This window comes from Pseudonaja textilis, chromosome 3 (assembly GCF_049901715.1).
Source record: "Pseudonaja textilis isolate UNSWEBS1 chromosome 3, rPseTex1.2, whole genome shotgun sequence".
In the NCBI taxonomy this organism is placed as follows: Eukaryota; Metazoa; Chordata; class Lepidosauria; order Squamata; family Elapidae; genus Pseudonaja; species Pseudonaja textilis.
This window is the reverse complement of record NC_141992.1, coordinates 140,429,213-140,452,476: the sequence shown is the minus strand read 5'-3', so window position 1 is coordinate 140,452,476 and position 23,264 is coordinate 140,429,213. Positions and strand designations below refer to the sequence as shown.

Genomic DNA, 23,264 nt, shown 5'->3' with positions numbered 1-23,264 from the left:
TCGCAAAGAAGCCCTGTTCCCTACCGTAGCACTGGCCTCATCTAAAAACAGGAGACGGGCCAAGGCCCAATCAACAGCTCAGGAGGCGGCAGCCAAGATTAAAGCCAGGGCTGTCGCAAAGAAGAAAAAGGCCAAAGCTGAGGAGAAAGTGGAAAAGAGAAGACATGAGGCCCTGGAAAAGCAGTTTGCCAAGGGCCTGGAACGAAGAGGGGAGGGGCCCACCGTTACCCCCTTCTGATGGTTTGCAGGACTTTCGCCATAATGTTGCCAGATCAAAATCAGAACTGGCTACATTCCAACTGCCACAGACTTGGTCTCCAGATGGGGCTGGTGAACCAAATTCCTCTATGACACAGAATCTTAATAGAACAGGCCCTAGCAACAGGCCTGCTGCTTGGGCAGAACCTTCTGCTTCTTGCTGGAATCAGCCAAATATATGGCAGAGGCCATCAGTTGAGGCCATTTTTACCCTAACTGCTGCAGGCCTGGGGGTTACCCAGGACAGATGTCCCAGATCATATGAGAAACATGATCTCTGTAGCTATTAGGCAGGGGATTGTCAATGGTATTCAACAGATCTTGGGTCCTACTGGGTTAGCACCTGGACTATTCAGAGCCGCTGTGCAAGCCTTGCCTCAGGAGGGACTTCCACTTGGGAGGGTGGTTATACTAGAACCCCTGTGCAGGCCTTAAACCCTTCCCACGATGAAGGGCTGGAATACCAGGAGACATGTTCCATGGGTCAATCCACAGCCATTCTTCTGGTTCTGAAGAGGAGGAAGGGGAAGTAAGGGATTCTAATTTGTCTGAAGATGAAGGTGTGAAGCCTGAACAACCAGTGTTCATGGGTTTATTTAAGCCCACATTGTTTAAATCTCTTTGTATAAGGCCAAGAACACTGCCCATCTAGCCCCAGATGAGGCTACTATAGAACCTCCTCCAGACTTGCAGTCCCAGGGAGACTCCTTTTTCCTGCAGCCTACTATACAAAAAGAGGTGTTACCATCATCCAAACTTTTTCTTGATGTGGTGCTTAAATAATGCACCTCTCCAGGCACTGGTTCTAGCCCTACCAACAATGACAAGAGTTTTATAATGTGGGCCCAGATTTGGCCAAGGCCTTACAAATGCCCACTGTAGATCCCCCTGTAGCTATTTCATCATCGACTTCAGGAACTCCTACAGAGCCAGAGGATGTGCTGAAAGGAGATGACATGTGGTCTGAGCAGACCCTGCAGAGGACTTAACAGGTGGCTACCTGGGTGGTCCAGGCCTCGACCGGGGCCTCGTTCTTCACACGGGCTTTGCTTCACTGGCTAAGACAATTACAAGAGTGCATACTGGGAGGGGATATCCGAGCGTACCAAGATTTAAATAAAGTCATTGTTTCCACTGAATTCACGGCAGATGCAACACTTAATTCTGCAAAGTTTGCTACCAAAGCAATGGCATCCTCAGTGATAGCACGGAGATTGTTATGGCTCTGCAACTGGCAGGTGGACTCTAAGAGGAAATGGAAGGTCGCTTCAGCCCTGCTCAAGGTGGACAAGCTCTTCAGAGATTCTCTGGAGCCCTTCTCGGTAGAGACCAGGGACAAGAGGGAGATACTCCCTTCCCTCTTCAAAAGATCTGAGACTACACTGTCTCCATACTTTTGTCCCTCTTCCTTCAGACAAGATTCTGGATCCAGATTTTTACACATTCAGAGGGCCTTTCCAGCCTGATAAGAGCAGCAGCCAGAGAGTTCAGGTAGACAACTACCACCATCTCAGGGCAAGTGGCCCTTTCAAGGTGGAGGGGGTCGTTCTTTCCAATGTTCCAAGTGACTGCATGTCTATCCCCCCCCATCAGAGGCTGCCTGTCCATTTTTATTTCTCAATGGGAGAATATAACATCTGACAGCTAGGTTTTGCAGACTGTGAGGTCAGGCCTTCACCTCGAATTCCTTTCCTCTCCTCCAAGGTTCTTTATACGCTGTCCCATCTCTCGGGACAATGCCAGGAGGGTCCTCATGGAAACCACCATTCAACACTTAGTGGATATCCAAGCTATCCACGCAGCACCAGAGGATCAGCAAGAGCAGGGATTCTATTCCTGGCTATTTGTCATCCCAAAGACCTCAGGAGGGTTGGAGAGCAATCCTGGACCTCAAACGTCTGAACAACTATATCTTTTACCGGCGTTTCAAAATGCAGTCACTCCAGACCATCCTAGAGAGTGTTCGGGAGGGCGACTTCCTCATGTCAATAGATCTGATGGAGGCTTACCTCCATGTGCCAATTTATGCCTTACCATCACAAATTTCTCTGGTTCCATTACAATCGACAGCATTAACACTATCGGGCCCTGCCATTCTGGCTTTCTTCAGCCCCTAGGGTATTTACAAAAATACTGGCTGCTCTGGCAGCCCTTGTATATCCATCCTCCCATGGGCTTGATTCCATGCCTGGTCGTCAACAATTGTTCCTTCCCTATTAGATGTCAGGCAGGAGCCATTCATCAATCAAGGTCCTGGTCCCTCTTTCGGTTATCCGATTCTTCCGGTAGTGGCAGCCCCAAGCCATCAGCAGGGGACAACTTTTCAAGGAGTCCAGCCGCATGGTTATCACCACCGATGCCAGCCTTTATGGTTGGGGAGCATATCTACAATCAGAGATGGTGCAGTGTCGGTGGTCTCAGTTGGACTGCACTCGACCAATCAATTGGCTGGCGCTCAGAGCCATTCACTTGGCCCTCAGGCAGTTTCGGGACAGAGAGCAGGGACTCATGTCCTAATATTGATGGACAATATGGCCACCCAGGCCCACATCATCCATCAAGGGGGAACCAGATCCAAGAATCTCATGCAGGAGGCAGAGAAGTTAGGTCTTTGGGCAGAGAGATACTTGCTATCCCTCAGGGTGCAACACATTTCGGGGGTCGACAACATACAAGCCAATTGGCTAAGTGGAGCCAAAATAGACCACTCAGAATGGTGGTCCGGTCTCCATCCGGACTTATTTAGGTAGATGACAGATTTTTGGAACACTGGCCATGGACTTGTTTGCTTCTCCAATCAATGCCCAACTGCCCAGGTACTTCACCAGGTTCACCACACCAGGAGTGGAAGGGATCAGTGCCCTTCGGAGCTAGTGGCCACAGGGTCTCCTGTACACCTTTCCGCCTCTTTTCATTCCAGCTGTAATCAGGAAGATGTCAAAAAAGGTGGAGATTTTGCTCCTGGACTCCCAGACATCCCTGACCCAGACATCCCTGGTTCACGGATCTGGTGAACCTATCAAGGACAATCTTGGAGGTTTCCCCCCAACAAGATCTCCCTCAGCCAGGGGCCCTGGTTCATCTGGAGCCCCAGTGGCTCCAGCTGGCCACCTGGCAATTGAGAGGGGATCTTTAGCGAAGGACAGTTTATCTTCCAAAGTAATTGCTATGATCCAGGCCTCTAGGAGACCATCAATTAACCGCATATATGATGCCACTTAGAGGACCTTTTGCCTATGGTGTACTAAGACTAAACATTTGGCCACTTCTTGCTTCTATAAGCGATGTTCTGGAGTTCCTCTAGGACGGACTGGACAGAGGACTCTTGCCCAACACTCTTCGCAGGCAGGTGGTGGCTTTGTCCTCAGTTTTATCTGCTGGTACTTTGGAATCTCTTTCCCACCATCCCTTGGTTCATAGGTTCCTCAAGGGAGCTACGAACTTGCGACCACCTGTAGTCCACAGGTATCCTATAAGGGACCTATCAAAAGTCCTACAGGCTGTTATGGGGATTCTCTTTGAACCATTGAGATCCATTGGCCTGAGGTTCCTCACAATCAAGGTGGCCTTCTTGGTAGCTATCACGTCGGCTAGAATGGTTTCAGAGCTGTCAGCACTCTCTGTTGGGGCAGACTTGTGCATTTTCCACCATAACAGCGTGATACTGAGGTTAGACCCCAAAAGCTGGTATTGCCGGACTTTTGTCTGAACTCTAGCCACGTACTTGAAAAGAAGTGACATACTCTCAATGTTTGCAGAGTGCTATGCTTCTCTGTAAAAAGGACATCTTCTTTCTGGAAAATGGAATCACTATTTGAGTCTTTCCAACCAGCCACATTAGGCAACAGGTTCTCTCCATCTACAATGGGCAGGTGGATTTGGTCCTGCATATCTATGGCTTATGAGACTCATGGTCTTCCTGTACCCAGTAGACTTACCACTCACTCCACAAGGAATGCAGCTGCAACAGCAGCTTGGGCTACTCAGGCCTTTATAGAGGAGACCTGCTGGGCTGCCATTTGGTCATTGCCTTCCCCGTTCACCTGTCACTACCGTCTGGACACTTTCGCTTCTGCAGATGCAGCCTTTGGCAGACAGGTGCTCCAGAGGGTTCTCTCGGAGCAGACAGATTTGGACCAGACTTAGCCCTCCCAGGGATATGCAAGCTTTGGTAAATCCCTGTCCTGGACTCTCGCAGCAGTATAACAGAGAAAGGGCGTTGGCTCACCTGAGACGCCCATTCTTGTTAGACTGCAAGAGAGTCAAGCCCCACCCTAGGGAGGTCTGGTAGGTCTCTGAGGCGGAGGTAAATCTTATTTTTTCACAGAAGTCACATCACGTCAAGATCACTTCGCCGAAAGCTGGGTAATCATGGCAACAGAGGCGGGCAGGCTCAGTCCCAAGACGAAGGAGGCAGAGTTTTCTCTGTCCCTATGCTGGACTCTCTCGCAGTCTAACAAGAATGGGCGTCTCAGGTAAGCCAATACCCTTTCCTTGAATTTGGCTACTTTTACTTTATTAATACATTTTAAAGTAAATTGAATCACTGTATAAACATTGTCTGAATAAAGTATATTTTCCAGTTTTACACACCAAAATACTTCCTGAGAAAAGTCTATTGCTTATGTTGCAGTCCCATCCTCCTATCTTATGTATGTATGTTCTAAAAACACAGATAAAGTGGCTAGAGGCTATGTACAACTAACTATGACTAGAAGATTTTGCTCCTAGTGACTTTTTAAGACTTCAAATGAGATTGTATGGTTCAAAATTGAGTTGACTCCCAATGGTTATAAGCCTTTCTAAACCACATGTTCCTAGTCTTTTGCTTTGCATGAACTAGAGGTCATGATAGCTAATATTTATGGGAACTGTAATAATCATATATCGGAATGCGCCTCTGGAAAAATCGATTGAAACATTTAAATTAATCTGTAATCAGGGGTGGGATGCCAGCGGTTCTGCCTGGTTCTATAGAGCCGGTAGCTCTGAAGAGCATCAGACACAGAACTGGCCCACCCACCTGCCTGGGCTCTTACCTGTCCTTTATTTCCTGCTTTTTCAACCTCAGCTGCTTTGGAGGCACAGCTGAGTTTTAAAAAGCAGGGAAAAAGAGGCTTTTAGAATGTCCGGACGGCACTTTTCAGCTGTCCGGACGGCACAGCCTAAGGTTATTTTACACGTGCACATTGGGCGCACATGTGCACCAAGCCGCATGTGCACGCAAAACGTAATCACCAAACCGGTAGTAAAGCCGGTTGAATCCCACCCCTATCTATAATGTGATATAAACATATGCATACAGAGCTGATGATTTTGGGGTAGATAAGAAAATGTTTGGTGCCTGATTGCCATTGGAAAAGAAGAAATTAAGTATTGTCAATTGAACTCCTATTATAAAATCCATATGATATTCGTGTCAATTTGCAAATCTGGTTATCAATTTTATAAAGTCTGGAAAGATTGCTATAATATTTTTATCATTTCAATGCTTTGTACATATTCTCAGTGATCTAGACTTAACTGGAAACAGCTTTGCAATTCAAAATATATTATAAGCATTGTTCCTATATTTTAGCAAGGTAGCCTTCCTAAGATGGTAGCATGTCATAGAATAACAGAGTTCTTCTGGAGACAATTTCAGATAATTCTATTTGTCTCCAGAATTATTCAGAATTATTCAAAACCATTGCCTTCCTGACGATTTGGACTCCACTCACAGAGTTTCTTGCTATTGGCCTTCTGGCTGCATTTGATGGAAAGTGAAGCACAAAAAATTATACTGTATTTAGTTTTCAAATGTGAATCCACATGCTCCGGGCAAAGCCAGCTCTTGCATTTTACATTATTGCATAATAATAAGATAACATAAAACAAATAGACCCATTGTAGATAAATAATATGCAAAAAACCTAATCATGTTTAAATCAGTCAGTCAATAAATAACAATAAAAGTAATCATATAACAATTTAATAGATCTATTCATAAAAGTAGTTCGGGGAACACTAGTTATAAAATATTTCAGATTACATTTTGAAGGTACTGCAAGAGGAAAATAATCTGTAATTGTAATAATCTTATTACATTAATGGAACCCTTCCAGGATGTTGGAGATCAGCAGATGCCCAGTGGTGGCCTTTACATACAACTTCATCCAGCTCTTTAAACCAAACATGTCTTTTTCAAGGCCAAGAGGACTTCAAGGAATTGGCCAAAATTATGTGAACACAGAGCTCCTAACCCCATACTCAAAATACCTATTAAACCAAAATGCTGTATGCTAAATGCTATGCTCTGTGTAGAGGCTGGATAAGTTTTATAGTCTTCTAAATGTCCTATGTGTGGACCGTCCACAGGATCTGATGCCAGAGGCAAAGTACTCATTGACTTCTACTGGCATCAAATACTTCTACATTGTAGAATGCCCTTCCCGTAAACATTTTCTGTGCCTATTGAATTCTTCACTTCAGAAAGTTGGATGATTCCAACAGTTCTGCTATTATTGTTTTAATATTTGGGGGGGATGGATTATTATGTTAGTTATTGCTATTTGATGCTTAACCTTACCTTGAATTTATATATAATAAATAAAACTAGCATTTTGGCCTGTTGTTCAAACATTTCAAGATTTTAGAATAACTTGTTATGGATGCTTTGCTTTCTATTTTTTTTTGTACACCTTAATTTTCACATGTTTTAGGTATATAATAACAAGGGACATCAAATCTGATTAGAGAGACCATAGTAACTTTATTCACACATTACATTAAGCCATAATAAGATTTGTCTGTTTTGGCTTAGTATAATTTGTGAAATCAGCTCCACAAGGTATGACCAACAAGCTGTTGTTTGTGTAGCTTGATGTATAATGCCACACAGCCCATTAGTAGAATGGTCCGGCTAGACTAGGCTAGGCTACAATTAGGTTAGGCTGTGCAAAGGCATTGTAATCTTCCTTTAAATCAGTTTCAGTCTCTGTTTATGTCACTTTGGCATAATTTAAAGTGTTTACCCCTTGGAATTAAAGGGAGACTTTAGTTCAATATGGATTCTCCCATTGTTATACAGTATTTTATCAATGGCAATGTTTCTCCGTCTTGGCAACCTTAAGACACTGGCTGAGGAATTGTGTGATTTGAAGTCGACACATTTTAAAATTGCCAAAGTTGAGAAACATTGATCTATAATAATTTAACACAATATAAAATTTCTTTTCCTTCACATTTCTAAAGAGCCTTGTAATATAAGAATCAGTTTTTCTGTTCAACCACTTGAGTCTGAAGCAATCTAGCTTTAGGATTGCAGTAGTTCCTAAAGTTCAAGTTTCTTTTTTTGCACATTTGTTACATTCAGAGGTGGGGGGGGGGGTTTGTCAGAATGGAAATTGTGCAGGGGGGGACATTACTTGTGGTTGGGTTCCCTTACCACAGGTTCCGTTCTCATGTGTATTCCTTATTTTGTGGTTCATAAAAAAAGGAAACAACAGCGCTGTTGAAATTATTCAGAAGATTCTGTGGACATTTGATGTAGCAACCATTGGTAAGTACAGAGAAAGGACATTTTGCATCACAACCATTTTGAAGTTTGTTACAAACACTAAGGAAAGTGTTTAAAACATTTATTCCCAAGTTACTGCTATGGAAGTAATGGAACTATTGCAAAGATTTAGAGAAATGTATATGTAAAATTTGCATTTACCTAGCCATTACATAGAGAAAAAACGTTGTTTAAGATTTTAAGGCTTGGCTATAGTGCAGAGTTTTGTTTATGTCTTATGAAACTTCTTCAAATGTACAAAATGTGAGGCAGTTTCTCATTTTCAACCAGAGTATCCATATAACAATAGTAAGGGAAAGTGCCAGTTAATTTGAAATATATTATAATAGATAATCATTCTGCATCTCACAATCTGATTGATTTAAAGTATTTATATAGCCATCCATGTCATGACAGGAACTCTGGGTTGTGGACAGAGTATTAAAAAGAAAAGATAATACAAAAATTAACTTAGTAATAATAAAAAAGAGAGTCTTCTCTTTTTTTACCTTGCTGACCATCTCCATTTTACATTCTTGTGATTTCACAGCTTTACTGTCACCCAAGTTTTCATATAAGATCTATTCTTGCTTGCTTAAATATATTATATCCACCTGTCAATTCTTATACGATGCAAATTATTTCATTTTAGTTTCTTTCTGTGGGAAGGAAGGAAGGAAGGAAGGAAGGAAGGAAGGAAGGAAGGAAGGAAGGAAGGAAGGAAGGGGAGCTCAAAAATTCCCTATTAATTCCGGCAAGAATTTCCAGAATTCCTCTGAGAGAATGCTGGGTGGGAAATCATTCAGTAAGCTTTGTACCTGAATTGGAATTTGAACAACTGTATCATCTCAACCATAACATCTAACTCTTAATAGATTTGACTTGATTGATACAGCATCCTCCTGGGAGTCACTGCCTAAATGGCAGGGTGGGAAACCTAGTTCTTCTCCATCGAGCTGCTCCGAGCATCCAGAGTGGGAGGTGCTCCAGTCTCTGCACTCACAGGCTGAGCTTTAATTGAGGAACGCTCCTCCCTGTCCATGTGACTCCCTCGGAGCGTTCCCCAGTTTTTAGCTCAGCCTCGCAAGAGACAGGCAGCATTTAGCAGACTTCCTTGGCCGATTCAGGAATCTAGCAAATTGTGTTCAGGTTTGAATTTTCCCTTTAGTCCTTGGCCCCTGCGCAACTGGGTTATTTGCTCATTGTAAGAGGAGCGTTTTTCTCGCCCTTGGGGGATAGAAACGGGGGAAGAACAGCACCTTCACGCCCCCCCATCCTCCTTCTACCTGCCGTTGCCTTGAAGCCGTGCTGCTTGCAAGCAGCAGCTTCCTTATAACGTGTTTCTTCGCGCGCTGTTGCTCCTTTCCCCCCACGAACGCCTTATGTAAAAGGAGAATGATTCCTCCTCTCTGCCCCTCGTTCCGCTGCGTTTTAAGCTGCTTTTTTTTCCTGAGGAGGCAAACTTTCCGTCCCTGAGCCTTCACGCCGGCCATCGGCAGCCATTTTGGGCATTGCCTCATGGCGGCCGCCATTTTCTTTTAACTAATTCGCTGCGGTGACTTTTCTGAGGCCCAAAGCAGGACCGGAGGCCTGTTTAGTGCCCCTTTGATCAATTAGGCATTGTGGCTCCTAGCCCTATTGCCTGTCATTGTAACTTGTTGGCTATCCCGCAGCCGGCTCAGAGGCGAAGTAGAGGCAGTACCAATACCTCCCATTTTGGCTGGGAGGCAACTGCACGAGGCCCACCCTTCTCTTTTATTTTTCTCTTGGCCTCAGCGTTCATTTGGCTAATTTGACTGCTTTCTCTAATTTATTTAGTGTGTTTTTCTGTCCATCTGGAATTAAATACTATAGTACTCCGGTACTCTAGTCCTTAATTGTTCATATTCCCATTTCCTTTTTTATTGTTATTATTTAATAATAATAATAATAATAATAATAATAATAATAATAATAATAATAATGACAAAAAAATTTTTTTTCCAAAAGGGGGACGTGGACCAACTGAGACATCCGGCCTTGTTGTAGGTCAAACTCCTAGGGGAGCCAACCGCCTTCTTTGGTTACTATCATACATTACTTTCGCTCTTTGTTATGGCAGAGGACAACCCCAGAGGACCTTCCTTGAAGGCCAAATCAAAGGCACACCATTTGCGCAGGCAGGCCAAGGGAACACCTAAGTCTCTCAGAGAGAGGCGTTAAAGCACCGCGTCCAAGCGGCGGCCTAGAGGTGGAGCTCTCACCTGACAATCAGGAGGCTCGTGAGTTCGATCCTAGGTAGAGGCTAATATTGAGAATATTGGGCTCCCCTGCTGCAGCAGGAGGTTGGACTAGATGACCTCCAAGGCTCCTTCCTTTTTTATTGAGAAGGAATTTGATGGACATTCAAGGGGCTCAAGCTCCATAATCCCAGTACTTACTTCTTCTCCAGGCCAGGTTTTCTCCTCACCCAGAGCCGTCCATCCGCTGTCACCAGCCACCCGGACATCCGGGGCTACCTTTAATCCATCAGCCACTGGCCTACAGCATGATGAACCATCTGCAGACCCGGTTCCAGACAAGATCGGAGAATGGATGCAGCTGGCTACCTGCCAAGGTATCGCAGAAGGTCTCCAGCAGATGACCAGACCAGGTCTACCATCAATGGTTCCTAATATCGAAGCTGTTTCTGGCAGAGCTTTCCCCAGACAGAAACCTCACTGGGGTCAGATACTCCCCAGGGGGATATCCCACCCCCTGAAGGGGAGAAGGCGGAGGAAGAGGAAGCAGGCCTGGGTCACTCAGGCAAGTGGAAAAGGTTAATATGGGGTCCTTACACTACTCTGAACTTTTTCAGAGGTGGACCCAATGGAATTAGGAATATCGGAGGATGTGGGTATTACCCCCTCCCAGCCCACATTCATGGGTTTGTTCAAACCCCACCTGTTCAAGCCCTTTTTGTTTAAGGCAAAGATATTCTGGTCTGGGGTCACAACCCTCTTACTGCCCCAGCAACCTCTGGTAATCCAGAGAAGTCCATTTTCAGACTACCGGTTGTGGAGGCTGAAGTGATTCCTACTCCACCCATTCTTCTAACCTGGTAGCAAAACAATTGGCTTCTGTAGGGGCGCCTCCCGCCCCCTCCAATCGGGATAGGAGATTTTTTAATCTCGATGCAGAGTTTCCACCCTGTTAGAGACTCCCAACGTTGACGGGTCCATAGGGGGGTTCGGACCATCCCCTATCCCAAGTGATGCTCTGGAAGCCTTAAAGCCAGAGGACAATTGGGCCAAATTGGCGTTTTGCCGGACGCATCAATCTAATGCTTGGCCCACTTGAGCAGCCACCGCTGCTTCCTTCTTTACACGGTCCTCCATTAGAAGGCTCCATCAATCAAAGCAGCATGTCCCCCCATCCAGTACTAGGCCACACCAGGACATTGCCAAGCTTACGGCAGCAGCAGATTTCTCAGCCGTCGCTACTCCATGCCGTTAAGTTTCCACCGGGGCTATTCATCCCAGGTCACAGCCGGCGTCGGTCTTGGCTTCAACGTTGGCAAGCAGACGTATATATATAAAAAAATAATAATTCAAAAGAAAACAAATTAAATTGGCTTCTGCTCCCATCTCGGGGGGCAATCTCTTCGATCCAGCCCTTGGCCCTTATTAATGGAAAACTGATATATTAAATAAAATAAATAAATTAATTTCTTATGTCTCTCTTTCGCAGACCTGAAGGCAGAGTATCCCAGCCCTTTCGGAGGGGACCCCTTCGAACGTCCTATCAGACAGCTTTCTCTCCCAGGTTTCAGAGAAGCCCTGCCTCCCGGCGGGCCCAACTCCAGGATCGAACCGACTCCCGGTTCCAACTCCAAGAAACCCCTTCGGGGCACAGGCAGTAAACCTCCCGGCACCCCAGATAAGTCCCTCACTTCTCATCCCATTGGCGAACGCCTCAAACTCCTTGCCGAGGATGCCTGGGTTAGGGACACTATCAATTCAGCCTTTTTTCTCCTGAATTTCAATCCCCTCCCCCCGAGCATTTCAGGATACCCCCTCTCCCAAGATCGCACCAAACGTGGACTAGTAGATGCCGCTATCCAGCATCTTATTGAATCAAGGCCTACCGCCCGTCCCACCCTTAAACACTCCGGAGAGTAGAGGCCCATTTTTGATTTGAAAAGGATCAACCGGTTCATTCTCCAGCATAAATTTAGGATGCACTCGCTACAACCTATTCGTCAGGGTACCAGGAAGGGAGATTGGCTCACTTCCATTGACCCCTCTAAGGCATACCTACATATCGTTATTTGACCCTCCTGTTTCAAAATTCTCCAATTCGCTACCACAGTCAACACTTTCTATACGGGACCCTTCCCCTTGGCTTGACCTCGGCCTCGAGAACCTTCATCAAGAGCCTCGTGGCTCTGATGGCTCTCCTTAGAGTCTTCCCCATCCGCATTCACTATTTCTGGATGACACTCTTATCCTGTCCCCTTCCAAACTCCAAGCAGAAAGGGACACCAGAACCTCACAACGCCTTACGTTGTCAACCTCCCTGCTCTCCAGATGCATGGGTCCTCGTTTATTGGCTAAAAAGCCGGTTATCTCCATCCACCCAAATAGCATCCAGAAATCGGTCAGGGAGACCAGGCGGGCACAATAAAGGTAGCATTACTGGACTTAGTAAATTGCTTGGCTTCATGTATTCCATGAATTGGTTTCATGCATTTCATTTTTCCTTGGGACTGTCTGCATCCCAGATCCCTTCAGTGGTTCCTGCTTCCAAGCAGCGATCGAGAGGTAGCAACCCAAACTCCATGGCGAAGGCACTTCAGAGGTCCTCGTGTCCCTCCTCTGGTGGACCAGACCTGCCATCGACAGAGAGCATTACTTCAGGGAACCCCGGTGGGTCTCCCTCGCCACAGACGCCAGCCTTCTGGATAGGGCGTTACCTCCACTCGTTCTCAGCTCAGGGCACATGGTCAGCAGCCAAGCTATGGTGCAGCATAAATTGGCTGGAGCTTCACGCCGTATACCTGGCCCTACGCAGCTTCCTCCCCCAGGTACGCGGACGCCACATCTTCATTCTGACAGGCGCACGTCATCAGACGGGGACACACACCCATTTGGCTCATGAGGGAGGCTAAGCGTCTCTGTCGCTGGGCAGAGACCAACCTCCTTCCACCAGGGCAGCTTACATCGGGGGCCTCAAACATTCAGGCAGACTGGCTGAGCAGGACCACTATAGTCCAGTCAGAGTGGCGCCTGCTCCTCTCCCTGTTCAGGGAAGCCTCAGCAATATCAGGCCAACCACTAGTGGTACCATTTGCATCATGTTCAATGCCCAGCTCACGAGACTTTTCTCGAGGTACCCCGCTCTGGGGGCGGAGAACCACACCGCCTTACGTTGTCCCTGGCCCTCAGGGCTGCTTACGCATTCCCCCACTTCCGTTGATCCCCAGGGTGATCCTAAGGCTGATTCGCGAGAGGGCGGAACTCTCTCGGCTACCCCACACTGGCCCAGGAGACTGTGGTACACAGACTTCGCACCCCGTCAGTGGCCCTTCCCTGGAGAATCCCACTGGGCAGAGTCTCGTTATCCCAGGGACCCCTCCTGCATCCTAACCCGCAGGGGCCTCATCTGGCTATCGGAAGGTTGAGCAGGACCGCTTAAGGAAAGAAGGGCCTGCCAGCCAGGCCATCTATACCATTCTGACAGCAACTCGGTCCTCAACCACCCGTACGTATATATAATGCCACATGGGACATTTTTTTGGTAGATGATGCCGCGATCACATAGTGATCCACTCTCTCCATCTATTGCACAAATATTAGCCTTCATGCAAGGCGAACTGGATAAAGGGCTAGCTCCTAACTCCTTGAGACGACATGTTGCAACCTTATCAACCGTCATCTCCTGTGGCAATATTGGCTCGCTTCCACCACCCTCGCATCCGAGCATTCCTTAGAGGAACTGCCAGCTGGCATCCTCCAGTGGTACACCGATACCCAACTTGGGATCTTAATGGGGTTCTCCTGTTACTGCTAATCCTCCCTTCGAGCCCTTAAGGGAGACATCACTTCAATGCCTAACGTTCAAACTAGTGTTTCTAGTGGCAGTCTCATTTGCTTGTCGGATATCTGAAATCGCAGCTCTATCCGCCAGAAGGATCTCGGCGTTTTTCACGCTGATCGGGTGGTCCTACGACTGGACCCTTCCTTCCTTGCCCAAGGTTAACTCAGCCTTTCACGGATCGCAGGAACTTTTTCCTTCCTAACGGTTGTCCCAGTCCCTCTCGAGAGAGAGGGAAAGACACTGGCATTCTTCATTGTCAGGTATGCGCTTTGTATTATATCAGCCGCACTCAGCCTTTCAGGTGGTCGGAATCATTATGCTGTTCGTTTCAACCTAAGACGCTGGGTATCAAAGTATCCCCGTCGACTGTAGGCCATTGGATTAGAGCTACACTCTCCAAGGCCGACTTGGTTCAAGCACTCCTGTTCCCAGAGGAATAACCGCACATTCCACAAGGAGTGCGGCTACCTCAGCAGTTTGGGCAACTCAGACATTGATCAATGACACCTGTCGAGCGGCCATCTGGTTGTCCCTGTCAACTTTTCATTCCTCTTTACAAGATTGATGGTTTGCTTCAGTCGAAGTGTCCTCTGTCAGTCGAGCCCTACAACAAGTTGTTTAGAAACCAGAGGAGATTCCGACCCAGACGGAGTCCCTCCCATAGGACAAGCCACGCTTTGGTATGTTCCACTCTGGATGCTCGGAGCAGCTCGATGGAGAATGGGCATTGGTGCTTACCTGATACGCCCTTTCTCGTCGAGCTGCGTAGAGCATCCAGCCCCACCCTAATTTAGCCGTCTGGTGGGGAATCCTGTTTCGGCCAATGAATCAAGGAGTCAGAGATTAATGTTTTACAATGGTCAGGATGAGATGATAGTGTTTGTCTTCTCGTCTTCGTAAAACTGGGGAATGCTCCGAGGGAGTCACATGGACAGGGAGGAGCGTTCCTCAATTAAAGCTCAGCTTGTGAGTGCAGAGACTGGAGCACCTCCCACTCTGGATGCTCTACGCAGCTCGACGAGAAAGGGCGTATCAGGTAAGCACCAACGCCCATTTTGGTACTAGGTACTAGTTTGGTATTTTGGTATTAACTGCAAAATTCTAGAATTCATTGCTGTTCTTTAATACTGGGTACAATACCCATGTACTTTATTCACTTTCACACTTCAAATTTTATTATTCTATTCATCTGGATAAAGTTGATATCCAAAGTGATTGCTTGTAACGATATTTATATTTGTTCAGTTTTTTTGCTGCGGTGATCCAGTTGGGGTTAAGATATTTTTGTTGTCCATCTCCATCATCTGAGAGTTTATCCAATTGGGCATATGTAATTATACGGTCATCACTGTATTGCACTTGTGTCAAATTGATGTCAGATGAATGTACAATGCATTCCACCAATTTATATATCCATGTTAATGCTATTATTATAACATTTTTGAAGTTAGTTTGTCATCAGGTTTCTTCTGATAAAACTTTAGCATTCATCTTTCACGTCATGTTGTAGTTTTTGATGGTTGTAAGTTGTTGAGAATAACACAAATTGTACAGTATTAGTTGCTGATTTTCCCGCTTTGACAAGCTGCACTAGGAAAGTCCCCCTATTTGAAATATTCTCTAATAATTTCTGTTAGACTAGAAATATATTCTGACCTACTGTGTGGCAACTTTTTATGTTCTTTGAATAAGAAAAAGAAATGCAGAAGATTTTTCCAAACAAAACTTAAGGTATAAAAGCTTGAAAATAGAAAAATCTTAGAGCAGTGTGCAAAAGAGAAATTGACAATCAGCTCAAAAAAGAGACAGATTTAAACAATCTGTAGATAATTACAATTGGGAAACATTTTTTTTCCCTACAATGTCATCATCTTTTCTCTGTGTCTGTCCTCCTTTTGGGTCTTTGTGTGTGTGGGGGGGAGGTTTGTTATATTGTAGATTAGATTGCCATTTAAGAAAGGAACAGAGAGACTTCTTAAGGGTCTTTTGAATAAAGAACTTGAGTCAGGGCATTCGTCACCAGGGTTGTGTGTGTGTTTATGTAGGTGACCGTTTGTTTTCCCCAAAGAAAACAGCCTTTTGATGCTTTTTTTAAGTTGTGAAAAAATAGCAACGAAGTCTGTCAAGAGAATAGACCTCCGGTGCTTTGAAAGTGATGTATGTAGAAAACTGGTCCAAATTCAAGGGAGACCTAGTGTAATAACAAGAAAAGAACTTCTAGGAGTTGATTCATTCTTTAACATTTTAGAAACAGTGTAAAATGTGTAAACATTTCTGTGCTGTATTTGAAAATGATGCATAGTGACTTCTGCAACAGAACAAAGAAATCAAGTTTAAGAATTAAATAAATCAGAAATACAAAAGCTAAAATTTGTCTTTGAAGAAAATATATTTCAAAAGGAGGATACTGGAAGTCATCTAGAATTTTGAATGCCTCTGGACTTTTCTGTGTCATGCTATGACATAATGTTGCTGCTTTGCCTTTGATCTAACTTGTTGCACTAACCCACACATGAATAGTTTTAAATTGTATTATATAGTTTGCCATTCAACTAGAGTTCATTCAGTAGATGACTAACCATAGCTCAATGGATGTCCTTGATGTTCTCTGAGCTGGTTATTTGCTTATAGGCTTTTCATTGTCTGATTAGCTGAAGACCATATTGGAAAAAACCTCTTAGAGTCTAGTTGGCTGGCAAAACTGACTAAAATGGCAGATCACATCTCCATAGATCAGATTTTGATTACTGTTTGGTAGGAAGAAATAAAATTAATTGCCTTCATATCCTGTTTGTGGGCCTCAATTTTTTTTTTAAAAAAGAGGCTCCCAACCAAATAAAATTACATATAGTCATCATTTTATTGTTCTAATCAGTATCATAAACGTTATTATTAAGCAACCCAGTTGTATGTCGAAAAACCACGACTGCACCACTTAGTGACAGCAGTACTGATTGCCTTCATTAAACAAGGATCACATAGGTCATTAAGCGAGGAACTCATGTGTCTTCTGATTTCCTCCTAGTTTCCTCATTGACTCTGCTTGTGGGAAGCCAGCAGGGAAAGTTGCTAATCACAATCATGACTGCTGGATGCTATGAAAACCATAAGTACAAGGTCAAATTTTAACTAACACTTGTTCAGCACTGTCATAAGTTTGAACAATCATCAAACAAGTGGCTATTAAACAAGAACTGTTACCAAATATTCACTAGCTTTCTGAACATTCATATTAGATTTCTTCAATGAGAATGTGATTAAGAAAGAACTTGAGAAAACATTGATTGCCATAAGTCGATCATGGTAAATTTGTTTGATATTGACTTCCCAACTTATGCACAAACCATAAATTGCATGCTGTTTATACATGAAGGTTTACATGTAGATTGCAAGTTATATCTCAGGTTGCAATCTCTTCTATGCAGTATAACAATATTAAGTTATGACGCAGTAATATATGATTATATATCTGATACATGTGTGAACATTCAAACTTTACAGAATTTGTTGGGTGAAATACTCCTAATTTAAAAGAAACAGCAAATTAATACAACCAGGTTTTCTCTTTTTAACAATGTGCTACTTATGTAACACAGTTCTTTAGAGTCTTTTAGAAACGGATTAACAGTGAAATTGATTCATTCTTCATTCTGAATCCTTGAGTTTATATTCTTAGCCTTAGAGGAAATAAGTCACTTCAAGTCTCAAAAGTTACAGAAAAGGGGAAAAGAAAGCAGAAACTACCATATGTATGTAAATGAGACTGCTCTAATAGTGCAGATGAGGAAGTTGTTACAACCAACAGCAGAGACGAAGCTCATGCAAGGAAGTAGATCTGTTGTAGTATTGAAAGCAACCCTAACATTCAGTAGCTGTTCAGCTTACTCATGATCATGATGCATTTGGAAGAAGATCTATTTGTGCTTGATGAAGCGGATGATACCATCTGTGAAGGTAAATTACATTCCATAACACTGTTTTTTAGCTGTTACATGCTGGTTGTAGGTTAATGGCACATTACTGATTTCTTAAAGGTCCAAATGTTGAGTATAAGAAAGCTAAGGATAAACCTTTCACAAAGATAAGTTGTCTCGGTTAAATAAAGTGCTAGAAGAATATGCAAAACAATAAATTAGATTTATAATAAGTAGAGAAATGAGTTCTAAAAGTATTTTTGCAAAGAAGTTTTCGCTCAGAAGTAGGACTCAATAGGGGAGTTACTCTATTAAATCTACACAAGATTGCAGCTTAATTTGTAATCCAAATTCAATTATAATTACATTCCATAGTAATTATATTAACATGAGCTATCTGTGATTGCAATCAACAAACTATTCCAGCAACTATAGTTGTAACTCCTGCACTAATACAGTTTTCATTTTCAGCAGACAGGTAAAAAAATTGCAATACTGGTAGTTTCAGTACAGTTATTATGTCTCTTCAGTTTCAGAATGAAAGATCAATTTTCAGATTTTTTTTTAAAAAAAGACAATGGATATAGTATTGATAGTTTATCGGCTTTTGCTCTCTGAATTGTCAACATATATAAAATTTAATGTTCACTTCCCAGTTGAAATTTTAGCTTGGTCATAAGCAGTTTGTGGGGGTCAACAATCATACTGGTATCTTTTAACATCAGTTCCTCATTTATTTTATTGAGCTCATACCACTCAACTACCTTGTTTATATATTTCCCCTTAGAGAAAAAAATGTATGTAGATAATGCCTGGCTTTCTTTGTATGGATGTTAAACATTTGTGTTAGATAAATTAAGTTTAATTAAATTTAAAATGCATTTTAATTTAAAAAGTGACATCCTGGAAACTATTACGAAAAGCAAAATTGTATGAAGCATATGGGTGAATAAAGTAAGTGCAGGAATAATGCAGTTGTGGGTTTCCCAGACTTTCAAGAGAACATGCATTAAAAAGTGGCAAAGAGTGTTTAGACTGCTGCAGTGTTTTGTTCAAGTACGTTAGAAAGTCAGAGGCAATATGCACATTATTGTCATGTCTTCATTGATGAATATTACAATCAGCAGGACAATTGTACACCTCCTTTAGCATTGAATTTCTGGGCTCTTAACAGCAAACTTACTAGAAGGCCAAGGGGTGTCAACTGGAATCATGAGCATGGATGGAGATTTCTATTTACAATATGTTTATAATAATAATAAAGATAACATATTTATAAACTATATACAGTATATTACTTCACTGTACAGGTTGGACTTTGGTTAACAATAGTAGTTGGGACCAGAATTTCTGTTTCTAAACAATGCAGTCATAAAGTGAAATGTCACATAACTACATCACTTAGGGCAGCGGTCCCCAACCTTTCCAGCTTGGCGACCTAGCCTGGTGCAGCAGGGTGTATGTGAGTGGTAGGCACATACACATGCACATAGCTCCATTGTTGCGAGTGGCAGCTGGGTATGGCCTCCACTCACGCCAATGGAGCTTCATGTAAAAGCAGACATTTGCTCACAAGCACAAGTGCTCTCCGCTTAAATGCTCTCTGCTGATGCAAGTGGAGCTTCGTGTGTGAGCGCAAGGACCCACTGCTCCCATGAGTAGCACTTCGTGCACACACTTGCCTGCCACTTGCCCATCTCACATGCAGACCGGTTTCGAACAGGTCATGGCCCCGTAGTGGGCCACAGCATTGGGGTTGGGGACCCCTGACTTAGGGAGAGCAATTCTGGCAATCCTGGTTTCTGCTGTTAACCAAATCCCATCTGATTATTAGGTGAGGACTCATCTTGATGGAAGCCATTCCTGGGTAGTTCTCTCCCTCCCCAAGCCTCAGACTGCCTTCTTTGCATCTCTATCCCCCCATCTCTGCCCTTTTGGCCATACCATACTCAGCTGCCTTTGCCAGCCCTGGTCTCTCCACCTGATTTTTGCCATCATTTTCCTCCTCCTGCTGACAAGGGGCACCTTTGCAAGGTAATTTCTGGATGTGCCATGCCTTCTTTTTGAAGCTGCATGTGCCTTTATCCAAATTATGTGTGATCTTCAAACAGCGGCAAATGGCAGAGATGCAAATACTTGCACATCAGGAGTTAAAGAAACTGCAGAAGATAACTTGCTGAATTTATTTACTTTGACAGAATGAGGTTACTAAATAATGTTCTACTTTTAAGAGCAGTAGTATTTTAATTCTTATTGTAAACACTTCTGTATTTTTCTGCTATCATGTAAGTAATTTGCACCTTTTCAACTCAGAGCACCTTCCATATCCATGAAAATGTGTTGACAAAATTTGCATTTATTCCTTCTTCAAAGCATCAGATTTTTATATACATTATTTTACTTTTTGTAGCTGGAAGTTTTGTGGAGATACTATTTTTCAGTATAATATACTACAGGTGAAACTCAAAAAATTAGAATATCATGCAAAAGTTCATTTATTTCAGTAATGCAACTTAAAAGGTGAACCTAATATATGAGATAGACTCATTACATGCAAAGCACGATAGTTCAAGCTGTGATTTGTCATAATAGAGATGATGATGACTTACAGCTCATGAAAACCCCAAATCCACAATCTCAGAAAATTAGAATATTGTGAAAAGGTTCAATATTCTTGGCTCAAAGTGTCCCACTCTAATCAGCTAATTAAGCCATAACACCTGCAAAGGGTTCCTGAGCCTTTAAATCAGGGGTGTCCAACCTTTCACCTTCCCTGGGCCACATTAGAAGATGAAAATTTGGTTTGGGCCGCACATAAAATAACAGTAACGATACCTGACCATCCAAAAAAAACATAGAAAACATAGTTAACATATTAAATTTATTTGGAAATGAAGTTAGTGAGATGTTTTTATTATTTATTATTTATTAAAAATTATTTATTTTTTATCACGGTTTTGTTATCATGGTTTTTTTATCATGGTTTATTTTCCAGCCAAATTTTGCGGGGGCGGAGCTCGACCGCCTTGCGCCTACCTCTCCTCCTGCAAATGGCCCGGCTGGATGAGGCAGGACTGGAAGGCAGAAGCAGCAGCGGCGGCGGGGACAAAAGCGGTGGCGGTGGTGGGGGAAGAAGCAGTGGTGGCGGGGGCAGCGGCAGCAGAAGTGGCAGCGGGGGCAGAAGCAGCAGCGGGGGCAGAAGCGGTGGCGGGGGAAGAAGCGGCGACGATGGTGGGGGCAAAAGTCGCAGCGGGGGCAGAAGCGGTGGCGGGGGCAGAAGTGGTGGCGGTGGCGGCGGCAGCAAAAGCAGGAGGTGGCGCTCTGACGGCGCCCGCCTTTTCTGTTGCTGCTTGGCCTGGCGCTCGCCTCGCCCCGCCCCGCCCCGCACCTGCCTCTCCTCCTCCTCGCTGGCTCCGGCACGAAGGTTGGGGTGGGCACTGGGCCGCATTACGAGGCGACTTGGGCCGCATGCGGCCCCTGGGCCGCGGGTTGGACAAGCCTGCTTTAAATGGTCTCTCAGTCTGGTTCAGTAGGAATCACAATCATGGGAAAGACTGCTGACCTGACTGTTGTGCAGAAAACCATCATTGACACCCTCCATAAGGAGGGAAAGCCTCAAAAGGTAATTGCAAAAGAAGTTGGATGTTCCCAAAGTGCTGTATCAAAGCACATTAATAGAAAGTTATGTGGAAGGGGAAAGTGTGGAAGAAAAAGGTGCACAAGCAGCAGGGATGACCGCAGCCTGGAGAGGATTGTCAGGAAAGGCCATTCAAAAGGGTTGGGGACTTCCACAAGGAGTGGACTGAGGCTGGAGTCAGTGCATCAAGAGCCACCACACACAGACGGATCCTGGACATGGGCTTCAAATGTCGTAATCCTCTTGTCAAGCTGCTCCTGAATAACAAACAATGTCAGAAGCGTCTTACCTGGGCTAAAGAAAATCAGACCTGGTCTGTTGCTCAGTGGTCCAAAGTCCTCTTTTCTGATGAGAGCAACTTTTGCATCTCATTTGGAAACCAAGGACCCAGAGTCTGGAGGAAGAATGGAGGAGCACACACTGCAAGATGCTTGAAGTCCACAGTCTGTGTTGATTTGGGGAGCCATGTCATCTGCTGGTGTTGGTCCACTGTGCTTCATTAAGTCCAGGGTCAACACAGCTGTCTAGCAGGAGATTTTGGAGCACTTCATGCTTTCTTCCGCAGACCAGCCTTATGGGGATGCTGACTTGATTTTCCAGCAGGACTTGGCACCTGCCCACACTGCCAAAAGCACCAAAACCTGGTTCAATGACCGTGGGATTTCTATGCTTGATTGGCCAGCAAACTCGCCTGACCTGAACCCCATAGAGAATCTATGGGGCATTGCCAAGAGAAAGATGAGAGACATGGGACCGAACAGTGCAGAAGAGCTGAAGGACACTATTGAAGCATCCTGGTCTTCCATAACACCTCAGCAGTGCCACAGGCTGATAGCTTCCATGCCACGCCGCACTGAGGCAGTAATTGCTGCAAAAGGGGCCCAAACCAAGTACTGAGTACATATGCATGCTTATACTTTTCAGAGGTCCAATATTGTTCTACGTACAATACTTGTTTTATTGAATGCACGTAATATTCTAATTTTCTGAGAATGTGGATTTGGGGTTTTCATGAGCTGTAAGCCATACTCATCTCAATTATGACAAATCACAGCTTGAATTATCTTGCTTTGCATGTAATGAGTCTATCTCATATATTAGTTTCACTTTTTAAGTTGCATTACTGAAATAAATGAACTTTTGTACAATATTCTAATTTTTCGAGTTTTACCTGTAGTTCAGTGTAGTGTTGTAACACAGCTATTTTATATGTTTTTCACTGCATATACTTAAGCAAATACTGAGTGTGCAGTTTGTTACCGTGTTTCTCATATAATAAGGCTGGGTCTTTTTTTTTTTTGAGCCCCGAAAAAATGGCTAGGCCGTCTTTTGGGGGGGTGACTTATTTCCCCCCCTTGCATCTTCGGGCGGGCGGCGATGGCTTGGATGTTGACCTCAGCGTTGGTGGGGCACTTCGTATCGGGGTCAACGCAGGCAGCACCATATCCGGGTGTGCAACAAAAGTACTTCCTAATGGCAAGCCCCCCCACTATTCCCCCCCATTTTGTATGTTTTAATATAGGCCTTAATTTTGGGGGGAGGGGCTTAATTTCATTTCATGCCTATAAAACATGCTGGGACTTCCTATTGGGGGAGGCCGTATTGTTGGAGAAACAGGGTATTAACCGAAAGGTTCCAATAATTTGTTTAATAGAAGTAATTCATGCCTTTGAAAATTAATGTAAATAAGTTTTCAGTATTTCTTCACTAGAATTACAGAAACGCGCAATTTAAACAACAATACAATTTTCTTCCTCCCTACCAGGATTTTGTGGTGAACGTGTTAACCAAACTGCTGCTTGCCAGAATAAAGCATCTGATTCATTTTGATATTCCTAAAGCTCATCCCATTAACCAAAAC

The 23,264-nt window shown here is 44.0% G+C and overlaps 1 protein-coding gene across 3 annotated transcripts in view; it reads left to right on the top strand.

The window, feature by feature from the left end:
• RIPOR2 (RHO family interacting cell polarization regulator 2) overlaps nt 1-23,264 on the top strand; it is a 100,163-nt gene that overhangs the window by 19,572 nt on the left and 57,327 nt on the right. Inside the window, exon 1 of one of the 3 annotated variants that reach the window (XM_026699504.2) lies at nt 17,690-17,806. The exons of the other annotated variants lie outside the window; for them this stretch is intronic. Within the exon in view, the coding sequence (XP_026555289.1) occupies nt 17,740-17,806 (67 nt within the window). The 5' untranslated portion in view covers nt 17,690-17,739. Of the gene's footprint in view, nt 1-17,689; nt 17,807-23,264 lie in introns of those variants that run through there. 3 annotated transcript variants of the gene reach the window in all.